The sequence below is a fragment of the Falco peregrinus genome, chromosome 3, assembly GCF_023634155.1.
Source record: "Falco peregrinus isolate bFalPer1 chromosome 3, bFalPer1.pri, whole genome shotgun sequence".
NCBI lineage: Eukaryota > Metazoa > Chordata > Aves > Falconiformes > Falconidae > Falco > Falco peregrinus.
Genome location: NC_073723.1, coordinates 33,893,416 through 33,918,523, shown reverse-complemented (window position 1 = coordinate 33,918,523; position 25,108 = coordinate 33,893,416). Strand labels below are relative to the sequence as shown.

The window sequence follows — 25,108 nt, the reverse complement described above, 5'->3', positions numbered from 1 at the left end:
ACAAGTAATGTGAAAGTCACAGCTTGCTGTACCAGGTCATTTATCACCTGACATAACGAGACAGAGGACAAATTAAAGATTACATCACCTGCTCCTTCAAATGTAGCAGCAGCATTGCTAGAAACAGTGTAGCCTTAATTAGGCCCAAATACAGTTTATTGCATAAATAACATATTAAAAGGTGATTATCAGATAATCTACCACTTCCTTTTATTAGTATACTATGCATCTTCTCTACTGTCAACTGCACATTTCAAATTACAGTCCGTTAGGAGCTGTGCTTTGCTAAAGCCCTCTGCAACAACAAGCAAAGCTTTCTGACATGGTCTGACAAGCCAGCCCCAGGAACAGGACAAAAACACAAACCTACTTCTTCCCCTGTCCCATGCTCAGGCTCTGGGACCTAGATTCTGACTTTCTGATCCGCATTCTTTCTTTATCCCAGGATTATTCAGACAGAAATAATCAAGTTAATTTATCCAGAAAATCTACTTGCTCACTGCTTTAGAATTTATCACAGATTTAACTCTGCAATGCAATTCCAGAAAACTGGGGTGGAAAATGCCAGTGCTTTGAGATACAGATAAGCTCATGTTTCTTCTAAGCATTCTAAGCACCACCACCAGACAGGAACACGCAAATTAGCACTAGCACAAGCAGCTTCACTACGCATTGTCTCCATCACCCTTCTTTTCTTGTAATGACTGCACCTTTGAGGAGTCCATCACATACTCTTCACTGGCGAGGGAGCTGCACTTCCTCTGTGACTGAAGTTTGAGCTGCCACTACGGTTGGATAAGCAGACAGATGTAGTTTTACAAGAAAATGCTTATTTTCTCAATCTTCAGCATACTGAAAGCATAAAAAACTAAGCAGAGTGTACCATTTAGCCACTGACTATCCTTAAATCTGCCATTGATTCTTCCTGCAGGTCACTTTGCACACATTACAAGAACGGATCCTGCTTACAGTTAGAGATACCAAAGGGATTTAAAATAAAAATCAGTAACAATGAAAACAATAATGTTTATCCTATAATGTATAACGTTTTATATGTGATGATCTGCTGAAACAAGTCTTACACTGATTGAGAAATATAAAGTGATTAAAATCAATTGCATGTAATGAGTAGTGAGTGTAATGCAGGTGGTCTCCCAGATATGAGGCTACGACCCAATTTCTAGTTGGAAATAGAAAGTCAACAGGTATTGTTACATCGCTTTGCCAAACACCATTACAATATTGTTTTAAAGTCAATTATATAGTTAATCTAAAAATCAGAACACCACATATAATACTTCAATTGACATCACATCGTATTTTAGTTTTACAAGTTAACAGTGTCAACACAATCTCAACAATATTTTAAAGCTTTAATTTGCACTGAAATTACTTTGTATTTCTGCTGCAGTTTATGCCACATAACTTCAACAATGAAACCTTTAAGCCTGCTGTGATGTCACTTATGGAATTTGAGAGAATGCCTTTTAATATACTAATGAAAATAAAGAGGGGTTTCCAGAAGCAGTAATTATTTACTCTAGTTTTACCCTCAGAAGCCCCTCTTTGTCTTGGGAGCTCCAAGTCACAACTTTGTATTTTTGGAACTTCTGGTTTGATGTGTCAAAACATCACAGTACTACAGCCACAGAACTCATCTCAAATGGAGCATTCTTCTGCCCTTACTGCCCTTACAAAATTCCTAAAGATCTGCAGAAAGAAGTAACTAACCACTTATTCCTGTTATTCACCCTGTATTCCTTTACTGTGGTGAAAATGTCAATACCGCTTCCACTCAACTCACAGAAACTGACCCCGTGCTGTCTTAGCATGGTGCAAAACCCACTGACATAAGCCGAAACTGACCGGCCCTTTAGCCAATACAAAACAGTATACTTTAGAATATATACATTGTAACAATACGTGGCAATACTCTTGGCACTGTTACCCTTTATAATCACAATATTTTCCTAAGTGAATACACTTAGAACTACAAATAAAAGTGAAATCAACCAGTACAAGGCAAGCAGATGAGCAATTTTTTTTTTTTTTTTATCTTGAACTTTTTAGTATAGTGACATTCAGAATCTCATGGGAGGGAAATACCGTAAGTATGTATTTGCACAGTGGCTTTGTAGTACATGCCTACAGTGTGTGTCCATTACATATTATTTTCTTTAGGAAACAAAATCTTTCTTATGTATCAAAGTTGAAATAGTATGATAAATAGTACTACTGACATGGTAAATAGAGAGAAGGATATGCATAAACAGATACCCAAAACCTGTGTATTGCAAACACTGCATCACAATTACACGTCTGGGAAACCACCTAGTGTGTCCAAAGGACGCAGGCAAAATGAAAACTGAAAACAGAGTAAGTCAGTACTTGCTTCACGCAGAGTATGTTAGTAGTGCTGCATCATTTGGAAGATATAAACTGTTCAAGATGTAAAAAATTGGAAAAACATAGCAAAGCTGTCTAAAATACTAGGACCTAGAGAGAACTGAAAAATAATTGCCATGCCTTGAAGCGCGTGCTGCGAAATACTGCACGGTATCCTAGCCTGAGAACTTAGCCCCTTTCCCTCATTCTCTGGTCTATATCCACTACAGGGAGAAAAGAGGAGAGGTGAGAAGTCCCGGACTTTTAGCCCAAGATCCATACACATGGGAAGGTGAGGGATTTGTTCCATTTACCTCTATTTCATCCTGCTTAACTGTCACTCCTTGTCAAAAGCTACAGGCTATTAAATTAAGGCATTTTTTTAGTCTACGAGAACTTGACTTGGTGAACAGGCCTTGCAAAACCTTCCTTTGTAACCCTCACGTAAAGCTATTGCAAACTCATCAGCTGATCAGGCAGCTGGCTCTGAGCCAGGGCAAGGGTGAACTTGCGCTTTCTGGAAATTTCGAAATTACCTTTTTGAAATGCCGCTATCATGAAAAATCTTCCTAGGACAGCCACAGAGAAGACAAGCGAGTGCAAGTGCGAAGTCTCCTCTCCCTTCACCTGAGCGATGAACACCCCACCCGGAGCGGCACAAGCCACAGCTCCGGAGGGCGGCGCTCCCTGCCGGGCCCGGCCCTGGCGTCCCGCATCGTTTTTCGGGAAGAGAAATGGCACATCCCCGCCCGCCGCCCGGACGGAGGGGGAGGTTCCCCCCTCTCCCCCTCCTCTCCCCCGGGGGATACCTGCCGGCACGACGCCCCCGCTCCCCCGAAGGAGCAGGCTGCTGCCCCGGCCCTGCGCTCCCGAGGGACCTGCGGCTCCCCCCCTCCCCCCCCGCCCGACTCATCGCGGCGCTCCGCCCTCCCCGAGGCGGGCACCCGCGGGACGCCGCTCTCCGTGGGGAAGGGCCGCGGCTCCCCGGCGGTGCCGAGGGAGGAGGGGGCTGCCGTCGGGCTGGGGAGGAGGCGCGCCGGGGCGGGGAAGCGGGGCGGCAGTAGAGGCGCTGCGGGCTCCGCTGCGCCCGGCGGAGAGACGGCGCGACCGCCCCGGCGGCGGAGTGCGAGGATGAGCGGCGGGGATGGCGGAGGCCGGGCGGGCGCCATCAGCTACGCCCTGCCCTCCATCCCCTCCAACAAACTCCCGGATCTGCGTTTTATCAGCCGCGGCGCTTACGGCACCGTGTCCGCCGCCCGCCATGCCGACTGGAGGGTCCCGGTGGCCCTCAAATGCCTGCAGGGGCCGCTGCTAGACAGGTAACGGGCGGGGCGGACACCGCCGGGGTGGTGGCCAGGGACCGAGCAGAGTACACCTCTCCCCTAAACCAAGCAGGGGGTCCCCCGCTCCTACACTGCCCAGGTCACTCGGTGAGGGCGTCCCGTCGGTGGGTAACGCAGCCACGGGTGGTGGAGCCCGGGCTGTGCGGGCATGGGCCGAGCTGCCGCGGCGGAGGTGCCGCCGTGGGTTTCTCCCGTTGGTGGCTCACGGACGGGGTGTCTTGGCAGGCAGCGTTGCTTTAAATCCAGGGGTAAAGGACGTCCCGCGGTGGGTGATTTAGCTTGAGCCACGAGAAAGCACGTACCAGCCCCGGAGCTTCCTCACTTTCGGTTATTGAAAATGGGTGGCTTCAGGCCCAGCGTGGCAGACACTAAGCAAGTTGCCGCTTTTGAAGGTTTTTTTCTTCTGCAACGTGCGCCTTGCTTCCCCCTCAGGGTGGGATTTGCACAGTTCGGCTTCGTTCTGGGTCTGTTGGTGGCTAAACGTTTTGCTGAATTATCACCAGGATACTAAAATACAGTGGTTACTGTAGATTCGTTCTTTACAGAGAGAAGACAAGGAATGTATTACTGTACCCACTAGAGATTGCATCTAGCTCCTAGAACAAGCTTCTCTGAGACAATACATGATAGTTTCCTTTTTTTGTTTCTTTGGTTGGTCTTTTTTGTCCCGGTTCTCACAGTACTGAGAGAAGTTAATTTAAAATAATAGGCTTGTAGGCTCCCACATACAACTGATACTTTCCATTAGTTCTTCAACTATTAATCCTTGTGTTCCCAATTTTCCTGGGGCTCAAGTGACAAGTTTATTACAGGTGCTGTCACTCCATGTAAGGGGGAAGCAGGTAATAATTTTTCATCCATCTCTGTCTCATTCACTTCCTATAGTGCCAATTTTTTTATCTTACCAATGCAAACTTGCCTCTTCTTAAGGCTATCTGAAGCCTGCCTCTTACATCTTATCTAGCTGTCTTTAATCTTTACTGCCTCAGGTTTCTTTGATCTAGTATTAGCTATTTAGGCAGAATAGCTTCACTCAAAATAACAAGGCTTCTAGTCTTGTGACCTAGCGTGCTAGAATATAAGATAACTTGTTTTAAGCTATTTCACCTCTTATTCCCCAGGTCTGTATACACAAGCTTTATCTTTGAAATCTTGCCAAAATGAAATGGAATCTCAGTTATGTTTTTAAGCAGGAATACAATGTTCTCTGATAAGTTTATTGATGGGTTTTTTCTTTAATTTAAATGCCAGCTTAAATCCCTGCTAATCAGAACAATGTTTATCCTCCCAACTCAGATGGGAGAAAACAACAAATATTATTTTTAGCCTTGCAAGAATTTAGGTTAGCAACATCTAACCCATGAAATTATGATGAAAAGGGCAACTGAGGTAATCAAAATAATTTAGACACCTACCGTACACCATGCAAAGCTTGGAAGTGCTCTAAGAAGACCAAAACCTGTAAGAAATCCGTTATACTGGTGTGTCTGCAGCAAGTGATTTGTCGGTTACATAGTAGGCAATATAAAATGCCACCCTGTAAATGCTGTCAAGAACCGGGAAGAGTCTGTGGTGCAGTTAATTCCTTAAACAGGAAGCCTGCATTGTGTTATCCCAGAACCTGGTGTGTGACCAGCCAAAAAAGCAAAGCTGGTTGGGAAGCTGTTGTAGGCTTGTACTGATTTAGGCATTACTCAATGCCCTCCTGGTATAGAGCAGACAAAGGTGAAGTGACTTACAGACACGGGAATAGACCTCACCATGTTGCAACTCTTTTCCTGGCTACAGCTGAATCCCATGCAGATATGCCTCACAGTCTGGGAAAACCCCTAGCTGTCTCAAACCTAGTCTTTTCTGGACAGGAAGAAGGGAAGGAGTTATGTCTTTGCCCCATGCTTTTCTTGAAGGCTGCCTTTTCACTTTGACCATTTCCTAGAGTTTCCTGTAACAGAAGCCTTTTTCCATCACATAGATAAGGACTAACAATTGCCCTTGATTTCACATCCTTCTAAGTTCAACGTTTTCCTGTCCTAAAAGCAGCAGGCTTTAGTTCTCCAGGCTTCCTCGTTTCCCCATGTGCCCTGATGGCCTTTTCTTTGTGAGGGCTAGATCTACGTTGATGGGTCCAGACTGACGTGAACTCTTTGGTGTCTGCCCTGGCTTGATGGATGCATGCCAGCTCTCACCCAGGAGGTGTATAAGCACATTAACATGGCACTGTACTTAGCAAATCACGATTGGCACAGCTCTGGTTTGTATGCAACCATGCCCTAAGCACAGCTGTATTGCTTTTAAATCAGACGGGCTCATATTCAAAGGATCAATCTTAGATGTGTTGTAAAAGTCCTGTACTTGCACCTATACCGATCTCCATTGGTATAAAATTAAATCTTTTTTTCTTAGAATTAACATATTCATGGTCCAAGTATCCTCACTGTCAGCAATCCTATTTTTTTTCAAGAACATTTGAGATATAAGGCATTCCAAATAGTTTATCATTTTTAGGGATAGAACCATAATCAATCTTCACTAAAACTTGGGCTTCTCAAATCCACATGCTACAAGGTCTGAATTTGTAAAGATGCATCTAACTCACTTTTATGAGGAGGTTTGATGTAACAGAAAGCGTTCACACAGCCACATTCAGACATCCAAACAAGAGGCTGGTCCCTTCCTGCTTCCTGTGCAACCAGGGGATGTTTTTTTCCAGATGATGATTCAAAGCAGGGGCCCAATTTGAAGGAAAAATTTATGTGAAAACAAAACATAATTGGTAGTTCCTTTTCCTTCAGAAACTGAAGGTACATTTCTTTAGCCCATATTATTTTAGTGCACAATTTAAATGGTTGTAGAGTTGGGAGTATTAAAATCTCCGCTCAGTAGAAGATTAATATTGAGCCTCAGCGAAAACTTGGGATTTGAAGATGGCCAGTAAAATAGGACAAGTATGGCTGGTTATTACTGTTACGGTTACACAGGGTGGTGGAAGTTGGAGTTCTGACTTTTTCCTTATTTAGTGGAAACATGGATTAAATGTGTGATGGAAGTAGAGATATTTGTGTGGTAAAAAAAAACTGGGGAAGCTATCTTGTATTTGCATTTGCAGATTCTAATTTGCCTTACAGTATCCTGTAATCAAAACAGCATAGTAAGAATAAAATGGTGAAAGGTGGTGGTACTGCGTATAGGTACATAATTTTTTAAAGATAACATAGTGAAACCAAAATTTGTTCTGAGTTTCCTAGTACAGGTATGGTAATGTTTTTTGTTTGTTTGCTTGCTTTTAAGTGATAGAAGCCACCTTCTGAAAGAAGCAGAGATATTACACAAAGCCAGGTTTAGTTACATTCTGCCAATTTTGGGAATTTGCAACGAGCCTGAATTTCTGGGGATAGTAACAGAATATATGACAAATGGGTCATTAAACCAGCTTTTACATGGGGTAAGTGTACTTACAGTCTTAAATACAATGCCTGGTTGTTTTGAATAGATTGTGATTTCCATACTTGAAGTAATATAGTAAAGTGTATTATTAATAATATTTCAAATCAAAGGACAGTCATTATCGCTAGTAGTTTTTGGTGCTCAGATGGATTTTCTGTACCCCAAAAAGACAACAAAACTCAGCAGACTTTAGTTCTATTACACTTTTCCTTTTAATGTCATAACCTATAACTGGCTTCATGTTGAATTATTATATACAATCACTTTTCAAACCTCTGCTGTTCTCAAATTAGAAGCTTAAATACTTATGCTTACTTCAACCTGGGTTTCAGAATTATTGCCAATGTAAACATCACACAAAGATAAGTATTTTTTCCCTGAATATGAATCTTTATTAAAATAAAATGAAGACAGATATGGCTATTTCTACCAGATGATACTCTCAGGAGTAAGTTCTCCTGTGCTGAACTCTCAGCTGCTCCAATTAACTTGGTCTGAGCATCCAGTGTTGCTACTGTAAAGCTACTGCATTTGTGTCTCAACAGCACTGCAGTCTCTTTTGTACCTTTAATCAGTACATGTTTTATGCCTTAGAGAGCTCAGCTGTGTTTTTCATAAAGGCATTGGTGTCAATGTAACTTTTAAGATGCCAGTTGAGTTTTACTGCCTTTTTCTTGGTGTATTAATATTTACAAAGGTAGTTGTGGGTTTTTTTCCTTGCTGTATTAATATTTATAAAGGTAGTATTTTGCACTTAGTTTCACCACAGCCTCTTTTTTTCCCCCAGTGTCAGTCGAAGATATGATTCTTACCGTCCTTTGTGTAGTATTCATAATCTGTGGGTTGCAAGTTTCATACAGGAGTTCATCTGCAAATCATACTTTCATATGAATGAGTAATGTAGTAAGTGTAATACATCATCTATAGCAGTTATGAACTATTACATGAATGCTAGGGAATGGAAACATAACACTGCATGATTAACATTTATGTATTTGTTTTAACAGCTAACCGGTCTTAATGCTTAGTTACAATTTTTTAAGGAGTTCATATAATGTATGTTTTAAAAGTTTACTGCTTGTCCAAGTTACTTTCTTAGTATTATAAAAGTCTTTGTGTTGTGTTGTTAGATAAGGATGGAGGATTATATTCTGGTTTTGTGGTTTTATCTTGGCAGAAAGATCTATATCCTAACATTCCCTGGTGCCTGAGATTCCGCATTCTTTATGAAATTGCATTGGGAGTAAACTATTTACACAACATGAATCCTCCACTGCTGCACCATGACTTGAAAACCCAGAATATTTTGCTGGATGATGAGTTTCATGTCAAGGTAGAGTTATTTAATTCTTATATTCTTCAGCATCCAGAATGAGCAAAAGTGTTTGAATTATTGTAGAGGAAGAAGAGTGAGGATGCAGCCATACAGAGGGGTTGTAATTGTATGCCAGATGTTTTCTTCTATCCTTGCAGACAGAACTTTTGAGTTTTTCTTTTGAAAATTCTCCTTTGCTCAAATGTGGATTCTATCCATCTGAAACGATGGGAAAGCCAGAATTCAGGCTGTTTCTGCTATAGCAGTAGGTGATACTCAGTAGCAGTGACACTCTCATATGACAACCTTCCAAGGGTAGCTCCATCTGGCCCTTTCGTGAGAAGAAAATAGAAAGTGTTCCTGTCTGAGGTACTCAGACAAGTTAGTTCTGGGGGACAGTAGGTCAAATTCAAATGTTAATACCCCATTTTATATTTATCATGCAATATGTACATATATGTTCTGTTAGCATAGTATGAGAACATGTAAAACTTAACTGAAATCTGTAACATGTTGGCAGATGGCTTTTGTGAAGCACCAAAGAGCAAACATACATGGAGAAGTAACATTAGTTTAAAACTTTAATTCTGCCTTTTAAAATAGCACTTCCATGATATGAAAAAGGCACTAAAAGTGCATCTAACAGAATGGTTAGGTGCTTCCGTAATTGCAAGAGTCACAGGGACTTTTTGTAAAAGATCCTCTATTTTTAAAATTGATAGGCTAGAATATACTGTTCAAGTAAATAAGAAATAAGAGATATTTTACACTTAGTTTATATTTGAATGGCAAATGCTTCGGTTCTTACTGAGATATGAATCTATTTGTGAGTCCTTTGAGCAAAGATCAGAGATCCAGAGCTGATTTCCTTTTTCTCCATTGCAAGCACATTTTTCTTGGCAGCACGGTGCCTTACGTAGCTTTGTCTCCACTCACACCCTTAGCAGGTCATACCTCCTCCCACTCGCTTGTGCTGGTATTGCCATCTCTCAAGCTTCCTGATAAACCTGACTGGCGAACTGGTCCAAGTAATTTTTTTATCCATTCTCTTTTTAATCCCAAAGAGCATTAGTGTGGTCCCGTGCTCTGCCTGACCACATCTAAACAGCTGCTTTGATGGAGCAACTGAAGGGAAGAGGTTAACTCTTGCGTATCTGCCCTGCCTCCTGTAAAGAGTCTCTGGAAGACTGTCTTTAGAGGGTTCAAGTGGGTTTTTTGGGGGTGAAGCAAGATTGTCTAAATTAGGACAACTGTCAGGAAACACAAGAAGGTCATCATGCATGCCAAATAGAACAATTATTGCATTGGTATAAAAGTGATACCATTCATAGGGTGCTTCTGGCTGTCCCAGCTACTGAACGAGCAAGATAATGTGACTTCCTACAGTGAGGAAGGCTTGATGAGAATGAGTTGTAGAGTAAAAAAGGTTATTTTTCACTGTGGATGTCGACTGTATGTTTTCCTGAAAGCTTATTTCTGTTATCTTAGTTGCCACAATGCTTGCAGAGCCATCTTTGTTGAAAATGTTTTCACTGTCACACAAATGTTGAACAAGTGCAGAGCTCGTAGTTAGCTGCTTATCTGTCTCCCTTGTATGCCAGACACTGCAACTCAGCCAGAAGGTGAGTTATGGCTGTGTGTCTCCCTACTAGTAACCTAGTTTGACATCTTGCACCCTGGCTTGTAGATGTCTGAGAATGTAAACTGCAGTCAATTAATTCTTTATGTGGAGGAACTGTAAACTCTATAGGAAAGGACAAGGCCCCAGAGTGCACGATAAAGAAAATATTCAGCACAGAATTTCAGAATATCAAATGAATTAATGGAAGATTAATATTTCATTGATTTGGGGGTGAGGTGGAGTACCCCAAAGTCTTCTTGTGAAAGCAACTGTCTTGGAATACCTGCAACCTAAGTTACATAGAGCTATTATGATTTATACTGAATTTGTGCTTTCTTCACAACAAGGGAGCTAGAAGTACTCAATGATTTTTTTTGTTTGCTTTTTTTAACAAAGGAAAGTTATTTTCTTTATACAGAACAGACTTTCATAGCAGATTCCCCAGCCATATGATATATGAGTCCTTCCTCAAAAGAACAACAGGATAGGGCAGGGCTATAGGGATAGCATGAGTCATGACCTGGAATGCTTTCTGGACTGAAGCCAGTATTTACTGTTGCTAGGACGACCCACATACTTTTTGTGTGTTAGGTTAAGGACTTTAAGTGACCCGTTCTTTTGGGCATATTTCTGGAATTTCTAACAATGGTCAGCCAATAATTCCAGTTTTTCTTCTCAGAACAACTGATTTGTCCTTTCCAGATTGCAGATTTTGGCATGTCAAAATGGCGTGTCATTTCCATGTCGCAATCACGAAGTGAAACTTCTTTGCCAGAAGGAGGGACAATTATCTACATGCCACCTGAAAATTACAATCCCAGTCAGAAAACCCGTGCAAGTGTGAAACACGATATCTACAGGTAACTCGTGGTGTTCTCAAGTGATCTTTGCAATTTGAATTCATATTTGATTTACTGAACTTAGATTTTAACATATTCTCAGCAATTTTATTATTTTTGGTAGTAGCACTATCATAGGTGCATAAACAAAATGAATTGGGGAAAAAAAAGAATTAATTGGTAGCTGGATTTAATGACTCATTTCTTTAGGAAACACCATGACAAGTGTAATGCTCCAGAAATTAAGTTAGAACTACAGAAACAGAGGAGGCTGGTTTCTATAAATGAGTGTACACATACAGACAGTGTAGGGAAGGAAAAAAGCTCTTCACACAGCTTGATGCACATACCCTTGTAATTTGTGCAGATCAGTTAATATAAATTGCAGAATATACTTGGGGGAAAGAAAAAAACATAGTTTTGGGAAGAAGTTAGGAAAAAAACAGGGTAATGGGGTTGGAGGAAGTATTTACAGAGATCTCCTTAAGGAATAATTTACTTTATGAAAGTTGAGGTAGATCTGTGTCAGTTCTGAGTAGTAGAAGTAACAGAACAGGAAGGAGTAGAGTGGTGGAGACCCATCCAACAAAACGTCAATTGCTCTTAGGATATTAGTTACAATTAGTTAATCTGAAAAGGCTTCGAGAGCTCAAGGATTATTTGAACAATCATGGAGGTAACTGTCCTGTTGTTGTGGTTTAACCCCGTCCGGCAACCAAGCACCACACAGCCGCTTGCTCACTTCCCCCCACCCAGAGGGATGGGAAGAAGGATTGGAAGAAGGATCGGAAAGGAATGTAAAACTTCCAGGGTTGAGATAAGAACAATTTAACAGGTAAACAAAAAGCTGCGCACACAAGCAAAGTAAACCAAGGAATTCATTCACTGCTTCCCATGGGCAGGCAGGTGTTCAGCCATCCTCAGGAAAGCCGGGCTCCATCACACGTAACGGTTACTCAGGAAGACAAACACCATCATGCCAAATGTCCCCCCCTTCCTTTTTCTTCCCCCAGTTTATATACTCAGCATGACGCCATATGGTATGGAATACCTTTTGGGCTAGCTTGGGTCACCTGTCCTGGCTGTGTACCCCCCAAATTTCCTGTGTCCCTCCAGCCCTCATGCTGGCAGGGCCCAAGGAACTGAAAAAGTCCTGGATTCAATTTGAACATCACCCAGCAACAACTAAAAACATCAGTGTACCATCAACATTGTTCCCACACCACAGCAAAAACACAGCACTGCACCAGCTACTAAGAAGAAAATTAACTATCCCAGCTGAAACCAGGACACCTGTGTAAAAGGAGATTAAGGAGGCATGAAGAGGCATATCTCTGTGACAAAGTCCATCTCTCTATTGCACTCTACCACCTTTACCTTCAGCTTTGACAGGGTTGTATTTTGGTGAGAGATGTATCAGTTTCAGAGTGTCTTCCTGACTTCCAGGGAGACCACTATTTCTCTTTAATTATCCCTTACTCTTAAGGGTCACACAAAGTTCCTGGACTTTCCTGTCTAAAGAATAGAGATGGTAGCATACCTGCTTTCCTCACCCTTTGATGAGAAAATCTGGACTAGGAAGACATTGAAAAGGAGTAGCGTATATTGTGTAACATACAGAAAGTATGGCTGGTGGCTTAATGACTGAGTGGAGATGAGGAAGACAAATGTTTAAAGAAAAAAAAAATGTGTGCAGAAGAATAGCAACCAAATGAAAGAAAACAAGAGAGAAAAGATCAGTAGAAGGGCTTAGAAAACTGATGAATTAGGAAGAAAAGAGATTATCTGAGAAGAAAGAAACTGAGACATCATAAAGAGGGAAGGCAGTTCAAGGCAGGAAGACGTGAAGGAAACGACCACCAGAAAGGTCACGCAGGAAGATCTGTGCTCCGGATCATAAGGAGATGCTATGAAGCAGAAATAAGAAGGGAAAACACAAATAGAAAATCAGCAGGAGTTGGTATGCTGCAGTGTTGTAGAATTAAGAAGACAGTCTTTAGTTGTAGAGAGATTCTAAACTGAATTAAAGGTTGGGTGTCTGATTAATTGTCCACAGCAGATGCAGCTGAATGTTGTTGAGATATCAAAGTTAATCTGTGAGGAAGGATCTTTCTTAAAGAAAAAAATTGTTCACACAACAGTCAAGCAGCATCAACTTTTACTGCCAAAAAAATCAGTCTGCATGAATTCTCAGGAATGCATCAAAAGCAGGCTTTCTAACAAGGAGGACTGCTTTTATTAGAAGTTACCTGAATAAATTTTATCAGGGGTGGATGTTAAAATATGAATGGAATAAGTAGTTAGGAAAGCTCAATTTATATGATTAAGTTTAAGCATCACTTACTTTATTCTTCCTTAATTGTTTTGATTCTTCCTAATTGGTAGCTGTTGGATGATATCATGCTTAGAGGCAGTTACATGTAACCTATATGCAAAATTTTGTACTTCTTAGTGGTGCAGGAAAACACTATCTTTGTGCAGTTATTTGAGTAGTTCAGCAAACATTTATTCTGATAAGTGCTAATTCTTTAGCAAAAAAATAATTCTTTGCATAATTTCATTTGTATTGCTTCTGTGCAAATTGGATTTCAATTTTTTTCAAGTAAAATGTTTAAAACTTTTAAATCCATTTTAAAATTGATTTACTGGAAACAATAAGGGAGTAGAGGTAAGTTTACAAGGGTATGTTTGACATTGGAAATTAGGTTCTTATACAGTGAAATATTTTTGCGCTCTCATTTTAGTTTTAGAACTACTGGTGTTATTCCTGACACCAAATTCCTATTCTTAAATAGGAAAGCCAGATTTGAAGGTTTTACATCACTGTATTTCTTTTTATTTATCTTAACTACATTGATTTTTTTTTTATAAACAAATTCAATGCTCGGCAGTCCTGGGTTAATGGTTGGACTTGATGATCTCAAAGGTCTTTTCCAACCTAAATGATTCTATGATTCTATTTAAATGAAATAATCTGATCTTATTTAAATTACAAAGTTGCTTAAACTTACAGGTTTTTTTTACATATCCTGATGACTGAAGAGAGTGACTAGTCTACTAAAGGTGGAGCAGGTTTGTTTTCACTGAACCAGTTCCCATTCATGTTGAGGTGAATGGAAAAAAATGTCACTGGTTTGAGTAAGGAGATGTGCGTTCAGTCTCCTAGCTGTAGTTCAGGGTGGTGTTCTTGAAAGTCTTTTTTGTGAAGTGAATGCTGTGTGTAAGTGACATCTCTCCTTATAGAGAAGATTGCATATGTTGAAAGCATGTATATCTGTGGGGGAAGGTGGAGGGTGCTTCCCGAGTGCAAGTCTTTATCTTACCTGACTGACTTTGTGTTGGGGTAGAAGTGTGGGTGAAAGCCATCCTCCCTGCTGGTACCCTGCTTCCCGTGGGAATGTCAGAGTGTCCATCTGGACTGGGGAGATGCCACAGTATTGCAGTTAGGACAGAGCAGCCGGGACTCTGGAGCACACTTTAATTTGCATACTGACATTTAAACTGCATATACGTAATTCACAATGTATTAATAGAGCAGAGCTAATACAGATTTGGAATAGGAATTTACATGCCATGTACTTTTTCTGTACTTAATATTATTAATTACTTATAGTTGAAGCCACTGGTTAAAATTCCTGCTAGTTTCCATATATTCAGGTCGTCATTGTAGTTAGCTATAGTCAGTTCTATGCATGTATGCAGGATCATTTTAGCAAAATGTTTTTAGTAAAATGTAAAGCTGGGCAAACTGTGTTAAGTGTGAGTAATCAAAATCGTAGAGTAGTTTGGGTTGGAAGGGACTTTTAAAGATCATCTAGTTCCAACCCCTTGCCATGGGCAGGGACACCTTCCACCAGACCAGGCTGCCCAAAGCCCCATCCAGCCTGGCCTGGAGCACTTCCAGGGATGGGGCATCCACAGCTGCTCTGGACAACCCCTGCCAGGGGCTCACCGCCCTCACAGTTCAGAATTTCTTCCTAATATCGAATCTAAATCTACCCTCTTTCAGTTTAATCTGAAATAACAACTTCTACACTTTTTATACTTTAAACAGTTATGCAATTATTATGTGGGAAGTGATGTCAAGGAAACAGCCATTTGAAGGTAAGGTCATGTCTTCCTTTAATTTATTTTTCCAGCTTTACTTACAGGCTAAACCTGAGACCTGGTACCTGGGAACTTCATTTTAGGGGTTAATTCTAATGATTCAACTTGTAAGCTTGTTGAAGAACACTTTGAGTTACTTTTCAAATGAGAGTTTTTCTGTATTTTTTTTTAAATTAGTGTTGTTCAATAAATTAAAATAATTTTTTTAAATAAAAAAGTATAGTCTTATTTTGGCGATGTATAAATACTATGTCTGCAAACTAAATTATTCCTCCTATAGTAAGCTATTTATATTGCATATATTTCTAATGACTGTATGATGTCTATTTTGACAGAAGTTATAAACCCCTTGCAGATAATGTATAGTGTGTCACAAGGACAGCGACTAGACTTAAGTGAAGAAAGTTTGTCAATGGACATTCCTCATCGAGTGCTCATCATCAGATTGATAGAAAGTGGATGGGCACAAAACCCAGATGAAAGACCATCGTTCTTAAGTGAGTTTACATTTCATAATAAGAAAATATTTGTAAATTGCCAGATTTCTGTTGAACATGGTACTTACAGAGCAAGATTACAGTCACAAAAGGGAATGTTAAAAGTGTCAAGAGATAGTATGTGCTCAGTTTTGCATATGATAAGGTGCTTGTCTGCTTCCACCACATCTAGAAACAAACTTTTATGAATGGAACTATGTGTGTGCCGTAAAACCAAGTTGTTAGAGATGACAAATGCAAAAGACTCCAGCTAATTTACCTGTACAAAAGCAGCATGCTTTTTTTAATTACTTGGACTTGGGGGTTTTTTGTTTATTGTTGAAGGGAACTTTTTTTTTTTTTTTTAAGAAGGGAAGTGTAGAATGAGTACTGTGAGATTTGTAAGCAAGCTGGCAAACACACCAACAAAACATTGCATATCAGATAAACTATACTGACTTCATCCTGTGTTTGCATCTTGGTATAGATCTTTTTCACTGAGAGTTTATATTTGATTGCTCCACTGTCCAGATTGAACAGGTACTGGATGAACCCACTTAACTTTCTCTTTCCATCTTTCCTTTGTTCAGCTTTTTGTCCATGAGACCAAATATAGATACTTCCAACCATTTTTACAGTGGATTGCAGAATTTAGAGAATAAGACTGAAGTGTGAGCTTGTAGACATTAGTGTAGTGTGAACTAGAAAAGTTCTGTTTTGCTTTTTGCAAACCTGTGTTTCTTGCACTTAACTGACATATTTGGTGTGTGTTGAGTCCAAATTTATCCTGTGTAACAATTTCTCCTCAAAATGCTTAATTCTGTGGTTACTTTTGGTTCTTCTTTGGCCATTGCATAAAGGTAATTCCATCAATATTGGCAGAAAACGATTAAACTGTGAAATTTGCTCTTGCAAGTGTTGCTATCATCACATATATCAGTGTAGTGAAGCCAACAGTGGTTCCTCCACCTGCATTGCTGTGCTTGTTTAATTTGCATGTGCTTTAAAATCTTCCTTCCTTCTCCTTTAGAAAACGTGAACCTAATTCTGTAGGGAAAACTGGATCACCCTGGAGAGGCAAAAATGTAGACGGAAAGTATTCAAATTTAGAACAGTACAAATTGCTCTGGCTTAAACAATTCTGTCTTTTAAATTTCTCACTGGTTAGGTTGAAGATGCAATGACCCAAACCTGAAATATCAGGGTTTGTTGGTTCTTGTGGGTTTATGGTTTATTTTGATTTTGGATTTTTTGATGTTATGAGTAGAGAGGTCCACAATCTTAAAGTTACATCTGTAGCTTTGGTGAACAGAAATTTGTTTACTATTTTGAAAGCCTTTATAGGCATACTCCTTTGAGTGGGAAAGTGTTAGAAAACTGCTGTTCAGATAGCTTAGAAATGTTTTTGACTCCATTTTTTGGGATCAGTTTGGCAAAAGACAAAATGGAGGCACATCTAAACACATACAGCATCTTCATGTTGCGTTTACAGTCCAAAATGATTTACATGACCTTTTTTGAGGCGTTCTTATTTCTGCATTAAGAACATTTTGAAATGTCAGGTTATGTTTGTGTGAGTCCGGTTTGTGTGATTTTAAGTTGTGGATTATTTTTTTCCCAAACAAGGAAATATAACCATTTATAATATTTTTCTAAAATGACAAAGGATAGACACATCATAATATTTATTTATGTATTCTCATTTTCTTTTGACAGTTAAGCAAAGCAAAATAGCAATCAAAGTCTGTGGTCATGTTGAAGGGCTAATTACCCGGGATGTGAGCTAACTTGGGTTCTGTTACTAGTGCTGTGTCTGTAGTAAGATGTCTTTGAAGAAAACATGCATTGCTTTCTCCTCTACTTTACTATCACAAAAAGAAAGAGGAAGTTGCAGAACTGTTGCAAATTAAGGGAAGTAAAGCTCACTGGGAAATTTTGCAATTACCGTAGTACAGGGCAGAGAAAACCAAAACACCAGACCTCCCCTTTTGTTAAATAAACTTTAAATGGAAAACCTCGGTTAACCTGTCTGTTCTCCTTATAAAGAAGAGATAACAACTACTTATCACCATGTTTCTGCATGTACTTGGAATATGTACCTACAGTTTAATTATAATCAACAAGAATTAGCAGTGCTAGTATTTCAGTGTGGAAAATGGATTGCCAAACCTGTAAAACTCTGTTTTAGTCAAGAAAATAAGAATTCCAGTATTGAATGTATATCTTGAAGATGCTAGTGGAAAAAAGTTAATACAGGAGAAGAGAGGTAAAATTGTAGTAAAAAATAAAAATATGTTAATAAGGATGCAGTGTGACAGAATGCTAGCATGGTTAACAGGTTTTGATGAATCAGCAGAATCCATAGAAATGCAATAGAATTGAGCTATGCCATTACCCTTTCTTGAGGTTTTGTTGTATCTGAGCACAGTTTCAAAGAAAACATTTTTATAACACAGTCATCTCAACATTTGAAATATTTATCTTTATAAACCTTTAAACATTGGAAAGCAAGGGAGCATAGCACAGGTTGTAACTTACTTCTTGGACTGTCATGTGCTTCCCTATGTGAGCAGATGATTTTAGCTTCTCTGAATTGCTGCCTTTGGTGAAAACAAGGACAGTATCATTTGGATTCATTGGATGTGATAGGTCAGTGCCTTGACTGTCCCATCTTCTCTGGCCCTGCCTCACAGCATCTGTTCTGGATATTGCTGTGGTAAGGGTTTGTTTGTTTATTTTTCTCATGTAGATCTTTAATACCTCTGGTGGAGTGGGAAGACCGTGACCCACACTGAGGTATTGTGCTGCTTGGTCCCATTTAGCTAATCAAGCTTGTTGGGTCTACCTTGAAACATGGCAAACCCACCAATCTATCCATTACAGCAATGTAAGACTTGCTGTCTGGCACAGTCCCAGATCTCTTGTGATACAGAGTGCCGAGGTGGCCAGATCAGCACAGGGTTTATTTTGGTGATGTGAAACTGCTCTAACAGGTGAAAGCAAGAAACTTCTGTTTAGCAGCATAAGTGGTTTGATGTGTATCAACAGATAAATTACTTTTGTAAATGTAAGAAAGTACCTTTAGCAAAATGAAAACTTAATTTCCACTTTAAATCATTCAGCAAAATACTATTTTTTTTTAATAGAATGTTTAATAGACCTTGAGCCAGTCCTGCGAACATTTGATGAAATAGCTATGTTGGAAGCAGTAATTCTGTTAAAAAGATCAAAGGTAAGTGGCTTTTGTTACAGTCATGAGTTGGTCAAATAAATTGGTAATATTTGTTTGCTAAAAGAAATGTACTCTCCTTTGTCATTTATTCAGTCTTGTATCTGGCTGAAGCATGTGTTTGTATAAAGCTATCATCTTGTCTTATAGCAGAAATTTAATACAAGTAAATATATCTCTTCCAGTCACTGTATGAATCACGATGTATTTACAAGAGTGGAAAGCAAGCAGATGTGGAGCAGGTATCTCTAAATATACCTCTGAATCCCCAAGAGGTAAATATTTTACGTATTGCATTCAGTATGTCAGCATCATTAAAGATCCTGAGAGCTTAAGGGAGGGTTAACTTAGTAAGGAGGAATCGTTCTGCAGTTTACTTTCCTGTGCAGTCAGGAAAGGCATAAAGTGCATTAGTTGAGCTGGGATGTAACAAATGCATAGCTATATAGGTTAAAATAGTAAGGGGTGGGTAAGCAGAAATAAGAAGGGCGTGTTTGGTATATTCTCTAGATGTGGGAAAGCCAGCGCTTTGAGAAGGAATGCAGCACACAATGTCTGCAACTTGTAAGAGATTGTCTTCTGCTCCCTTACACCTCTGCGGAGCTTGATTACATAGGGTCATATAGATTTGCTTTTATATTTCAATTCTTAGTGCTTCTGATTTTGGTTCTTACTAATGGTTAAACTCGTATATGAAATTGCTGTCAGCTATGGAATAACACAAGTATTAGGATTACACGATTTCTTCTGCTTTACTGCATTTTAATTGTGCTGTCTATTGAGCAGGGAAAACAGTGATGGGAAAGTACTCTGTAAAAAACCTGCAACTTTGTATTTATTTAATGTGCCTTTTCAATATACAACTGGAATCATTCCAGGAAACACATTCTGGCTCCATACAGTGTGATGCACTTCCCCTTCGAAGCATCTCTCCAGATATATCAAGATTCAAGTCGGTTCCCAAGTGCAATATCCTGTCATCAGGTAGAGATACTCATGAGTTTAAGTTGCAATTGCAACTTTACCCTCCCGCTGTGTCATGGCATTTGCATAGTAGAAAGTTGGATCTCCGTATGTCAGAAGAGAGATGTGTTTTGTAAACATAGTGCTCTGGGTAAAAAACTAGAGTATTTGAGCTCTGATTTTCTGTTTCTGTCACTTGAGCAATCCCCACAGCTCACAGCTTCAGTTTTCCCATTCATGGTCATGAGTGCAGAGATAGCATTTACTTGTCCCTTCAGACTTCAGGCAGTTTAGTTAACCATTTGTGAATTAATTATAAAGATAAAAAGGCTAAAACATTTTGAGGCACTCTTAAAGATACATAAACTGAAAGTTTTTAATGCAGCCCAGCCTCTCAATCATTTTTAATTCCATTTTAAAAAATGCTTTAATAATTAGATTCCTTGCAAAAATACCTGCACAGACCTTTCATAGCTGTCACCTTTTCTGAACAAAAGTTGGGAAAATTCTGAGACAAAACGCCATTTTAAGGTGTTGCTGACATCAGAAGACAGAAAAATGCAATGAGACCCAGCTGGAATAGCAATACATTGTGAAACTAAAACTGCACTTAAGTTTCTTCTCTTGAAAGAACACAAACGTATATTTCAAAAGAATGGATATCCTTTGACTTTGCAGGGAGCAGTGGTGTGAAAGCAGACAAGGCACTTGACTTCTGCTGTAAGTAGGGCATCAAAAAGTGTGCTGAGGTGCTGCAGGCAGGTTTTTTTCTAGCCCCTGTTTGAACATGTCCACAATTCTGGACTTGTACTCAATGTACTAGAGAGATATGTAATTTTTCTTCCTTGGAATTCCTGCTGTATTTACGAAGCTTAAGGAATTTGAGTTACTGGGGAAAATGGCAGAAAGCAAGTGCAGTGTACTTCAGCTGTACCTCAACCCAAGCATTTATAGCATAAAAATCTTAAAGATGAAGAATAACTTTTGGCTACCAAGCTTAATAGGAATGTTGTGATGAATTTTAGAAAATGTAATATTGGCTTGAAAATGAGCATGGTCTCTAAGTGTAATGAGATAAGATAATGATAAATATTAGCCCTTCTTGCTGCTGGTTCCTATTAAAAATTGTCGTGTTTACCTGTGGAAGTCATTGATGACATTGTGGTGGTACAACTATCTGACTGATCAGTTAGTGATCTTTGTGTGGAGTCACTGCTTAGACTTTGTTGTATGTGTGTATAGATAATGTAAAGCTTGTGAAAAAAGTGCCTACACTATTTTATGTCTGTCTATCTATATATATACACTATATGTAGTATATACTACTACAGAAGAAGTGTTTGTTATTTCTTTGCCAATATCTATGTCGGGTAGTTATATAACAGAAAGCAAAACCGACATTCCTCTTACTTTTCAAAATCAGATGCAATTGTTTCAGGTGAAAATCTGTTCCCAGGTAGCTGTTGGTAAGAGATGCATTTGGCATGGCACCAAGGCAGGAGTTAATACTATAGATTTTAGTTTAGTTGTTTTTTCCACCAATCCAATTAGAAATTTTTTTCAGAAACTTGCTCCTCCAGAGTTAAGACTTTTCTTCTAACTTCCAGCCTCCCTTTTCCTCTTTTTTTTTTTTCCTTTCCTCTTCCCTAGCAAGCTTATACATGCACTTTGCTTGGGCATTTTTTTAAGGTTTAAATAGATCTTTCCCCTCTTCTCCCATTATTTTTTTTCTGATATAGAGAGTAATTCTTTAATACACTTTGTCTTGCTAGACAAACAGGACACACTCTTTTGAAGTCCATTTCTTAAATAAGCTTCTTCATTCTCCTGGTATCCTACTACTCCTTGTGCATGTTCTAACTGAAGTCATTGAACCGTTACCAGACCTCTGTACTTAGTATCCTGAAAGAATGGTGACAAAAGTTTTCTGTCTCAGAAACCCCTGTACTTTATATACCTTAGAATTTTATTTCTCCTTTCTCACAAGATCCTTCATTACATAATAAACTACCTAGGGTTTTTTTCCTTATCTCAATTCCAAACGATTAGCCCCAGCTTGAAGCAGAAAGTCTGGATCTCATATTTTTGCTACTGAATTTCCACTTCAACTAGGTTCTTTCTGAGTAACTTGGATCGGATCAACCTGTTCTTTCTGAATAACATCTGCAAATCTAATTAGCATGTTTCTGTTTGAGGGAGCTGGAGTTGTTTAATCTGGAGAAAAGGAGGCTCAGGGGAGACCTTATCGTTCTCTACAACTACCTGAAAGGGGGCTGTAGCAAAGTGTGTGTTGGAGTCTTCTCCCATGTAACAAGCGGTAGGATGAGAGGAAACAGCTCAAGTTGTGCCAGGGAAGTTTTAGATTGGATATTAGGAAAAATTCCTTCAACAAAAGGGTTGTCAAGCATTGGAACAGGCTGCCAGGGAAGTGTTTGAGTCGCCATCCCTGGAGGTATTTAAAAGATGTGTAGATGTGGCACTTAGGGATGTTGTTTAGTGGTGGAATTGGCAGTCTTAGGTTTACGGTTGGACTTGATGATCTTAAAGGTCTTTTCAAACGTAAAAGATTCTGTGATTCTATGATAGTACTTTTTATGCTATGGTCTCTGATCAAGGTCATTCTACCATACTAGTATAATCCCAGTAGTTTTGTCTGTAATGTTATTAAAAATCTGCGTGTGCCTAGAGATCTACAACGATCTATCCCAGCAGAGCTGTTTAAAATCCTTTTCTGAAATGATCTTTCACTCAGTGGTTGTCTCCTAATCCTTTCTCATTCATGCAGTAGATAACATACGCTGCTTCACACTACAGAGAAAGTTCTGCCCAGCTTTCTCTCCCTTTCGTGAAATAAAGTACTAGTTACTATGAGTTCTAGTGCACTGTTTTTTAAATAATGAGAGTGTCATTTCATTCACGTTATCCTATTCCTGATCCATGTACTTATAGCCATATTCTTCTACAGGTCAACACTGATCTAGGAATACACCTTCAGGTTCCCCCATTGGACAGGTACCTGTAAATCCCAAGTTGTCCATAGAGTTACCTCTTCTTATTGTGTCTTTAGATGTTCATCTGGATTCATACATTTGCATCTCTGGTTTTTAGTTAACTCTGAAGCTCTTTATCAAATGACACTGTGAAAGTCTGTAACGAAAACTGTATGCAGAATTAGGCATATGTCCTGCAGTTTGTTGCTTATCAGCTATTTGTCATCTCCTCCTTAAGTAATTCCTACTGCTGTTTTCATATCCATCATCTTTTTCTGCTATATAAAAAAAATCCTAAAAATAGAAACTATTAAGTTTTTCTCCCTTCCTTTGCACAAGTTTACGTGAAGCTTTCTTGAAGTCATCTGCAGTTTTGACAGACTACCAAAAGCTTCCACTGGCCTCCCACTGAATGTTACAGTTGCTTTTCATGTTCTTTCCCTCCACCTGAAAATAAAAGAAATATTTCCACCTTGATTACACTGCCAAACTTCATCAGTCTGCTTTCATGCTGACTCCTAGCTGCCTCTCCAAAAACTTGAAGGAGTTTTGTTCTTCCAGTCCCTGCAAAAATTTTCTGTCAGAGCTATTTTTTTAAAGGTCACATCTACCAGATTTATCCTCTCAATGTTCTTTTAAAACAAAAAAAAAATATGCCCAAACCCATGGTCAGGGCCTGGTTAAAAGATAAGGGACATGAATGTACTCAGAACCTGAGTGTAAGGAATAATGTGTTGTATCTGATGTGAATTTAAGTTGTTTATTACTTGTTTTATAGAGTTCCTCTAAATAGTCTCCGATGGCTGTATTTTATTTCAACATAGAATTAATACAGCTCACTCTCCCCTTCCCCCCCCCCTTTTTTTTTTGTTTTAAGATGGAAATTCTGAAGGTCTACAGTCTCTCAGCCGTCAGAGCACAGATGAAAATATCTCTGTAACTCAGAGTGCCAAACTTCTTGTGCATCCATACGATTATTTTCCCTTGCCAGAAAAGAGTATTTCAGATGCCTCAAATTCTGCATCACATATGCTGCGGACATCACCAGTTTCTTCAGGTACAGCAAACACTGATTTAATTCCAAGACCCACAATAAGTGTCCTAATGTCAAATAAATGTTTGTATGAAATGCAAACTGGTACTGTTGTTCATCTGTAAAATGGAAACAAAGCATTTTACAAATTAAGAATGCAGGTAATTCTGTCCTTGTAGCCTTATATTACAAAGTAAAACCAACATAAAGTGGGGCACCTTTTCACTGTGTGAATCCTCAACTTGAGGAAAACACACAGGAAACTAGTGTTATTTTCAGTAAAATTGAATAAAAGTGCACTTGGAAAGTGAAGTTACCACCTCTGTCTTTTTAGTACCAGGTTGGGCTGAACCCTGGAACAGGTTGCCCACAGAGGCTGTAGAAGTCCCATCATTTGGAGACACTCAAGGTTCAGCTGGTCAGGGCCCTGAGCAACCAGAGTTATCATTGAAGTTGCCCCACCTTTGTCATTTATCTGAGGCCATTATACCAGATGACCTCCTTGAGGCTTCCTTCCAACCTAAATTATTCTGTGATTCTATGATAAAACAAACACTAACCACCAAATCTGAGAAACTGGAACATTTAAAATGTGGAATATAATAGTGAAATCTTAAAAGCATGTTTAGTAGTCTAGTGTATTTCTGACCAACTTTTTTTCCGAACAAGTTTTAAACAGCTCTTTCTCAGCTTGTTCTTTGTTCTATGGCACTATCTGTTGACAGAAATTTACAATACTTTTTTTTTTTTTCAATCCTCTTCAATCTCAGATTTTGTTTTGGAAACCATACAACAGAATGTAGCTCATCAATGGATCCAAAGTAAAAGAGAGGAAATTATCGATCAGATGACTGAAGCATGTTTGAATCAGTCACTGGATGCTCTTCTTTCAAGATTTTTACTCATGAAAGAAGACTATGAACTTATAAGCACCAAACCTACAAGGACATCAAAAGTACGACAACTGCTTGATACCTCAGATAGCCAAGGAGAGGAATTTGCCAGAATTATAATACAAAAGTTGAAAGATAACAAACAGCTAGGACTTCAACCTTATCCAGATGTATCTAATTCTCTAAGACTGCATCTTTAAATTTATTCTTTCTATATGAAACCATGTGAATATTTTTCTTACAACACAATTCGTGTTTCTGTATAGTAGTTTTATATCTGTACTGCTTTGTCTTTATTGTGCCTTTGCTGAGTCTCAGAAATGACACTGAGTTCGTCTAGACTGCATTTGGTGAGTTACCAATTATTCAGTTGGAGTGCAGTCATAAAGCCAAACACCTGACACTTGTTGCCTCAATTCATAGAAGTATTTTGTTTATACATGACAAATAAATGTTTCCCGTTTTACACA

The 25,108-nt window shown here is 39.2% G+C and overlaps 1 protein-coding gene and 1 long non-coding RNA gene across 6 annotated transcripts in view; one reads left to right on the top strand and one right to left on the bottom strand.

Moving 5' to 3' along the window:
• The window catches only part of LOC114010389 (uncharacterized), a 53,898-nt gene extending 50,642 nt beyond the window's left edge, over positions 1-3,256 (bottom strand). For all 5 annotated transcript variants that reach the window (XR_008746607.1, XR_008746609.1, XR_008746611.1 and 2 more), the window contains exon 1: positions 2,922-3,256. This is a non-coding gene — a long non-coding RNA (uncharacterized LOC114010389). The remainder of the gene's footprint in view (positions 1-2,921) is intronic.
• Positions 3,257-3,328: 72 nt separating this feature from the next.
• RIPK2 (receptor interacting serine/threonine kinase 2) lies at positions 3,329-25,108 on the top strand. The gene is made up of 11 exons (XM_027777756.2): positions 3,329-3,704; positions 7,017-7,170; positions 8,350-8,505; positions 10,811-10,968; positions 15,002-15,051; positions 15,390-15,551; positions 18,677-18,762; positions 18,945-19,034; positions 19,638-19,743; positions 23,590-23,769; positions 24,516-25,108. The coding sequence occupies exons 1-11, from the start codon at positions 3,517-3,519 to the stop codon at positions 24,836-24,838; spliced, it is 1,653 nt and encodes a 550-aa protein (XP_027633557.2). The 5' UTR covers positions 3,329-3,516; the 3' UTR covers positions 24,839-25,108.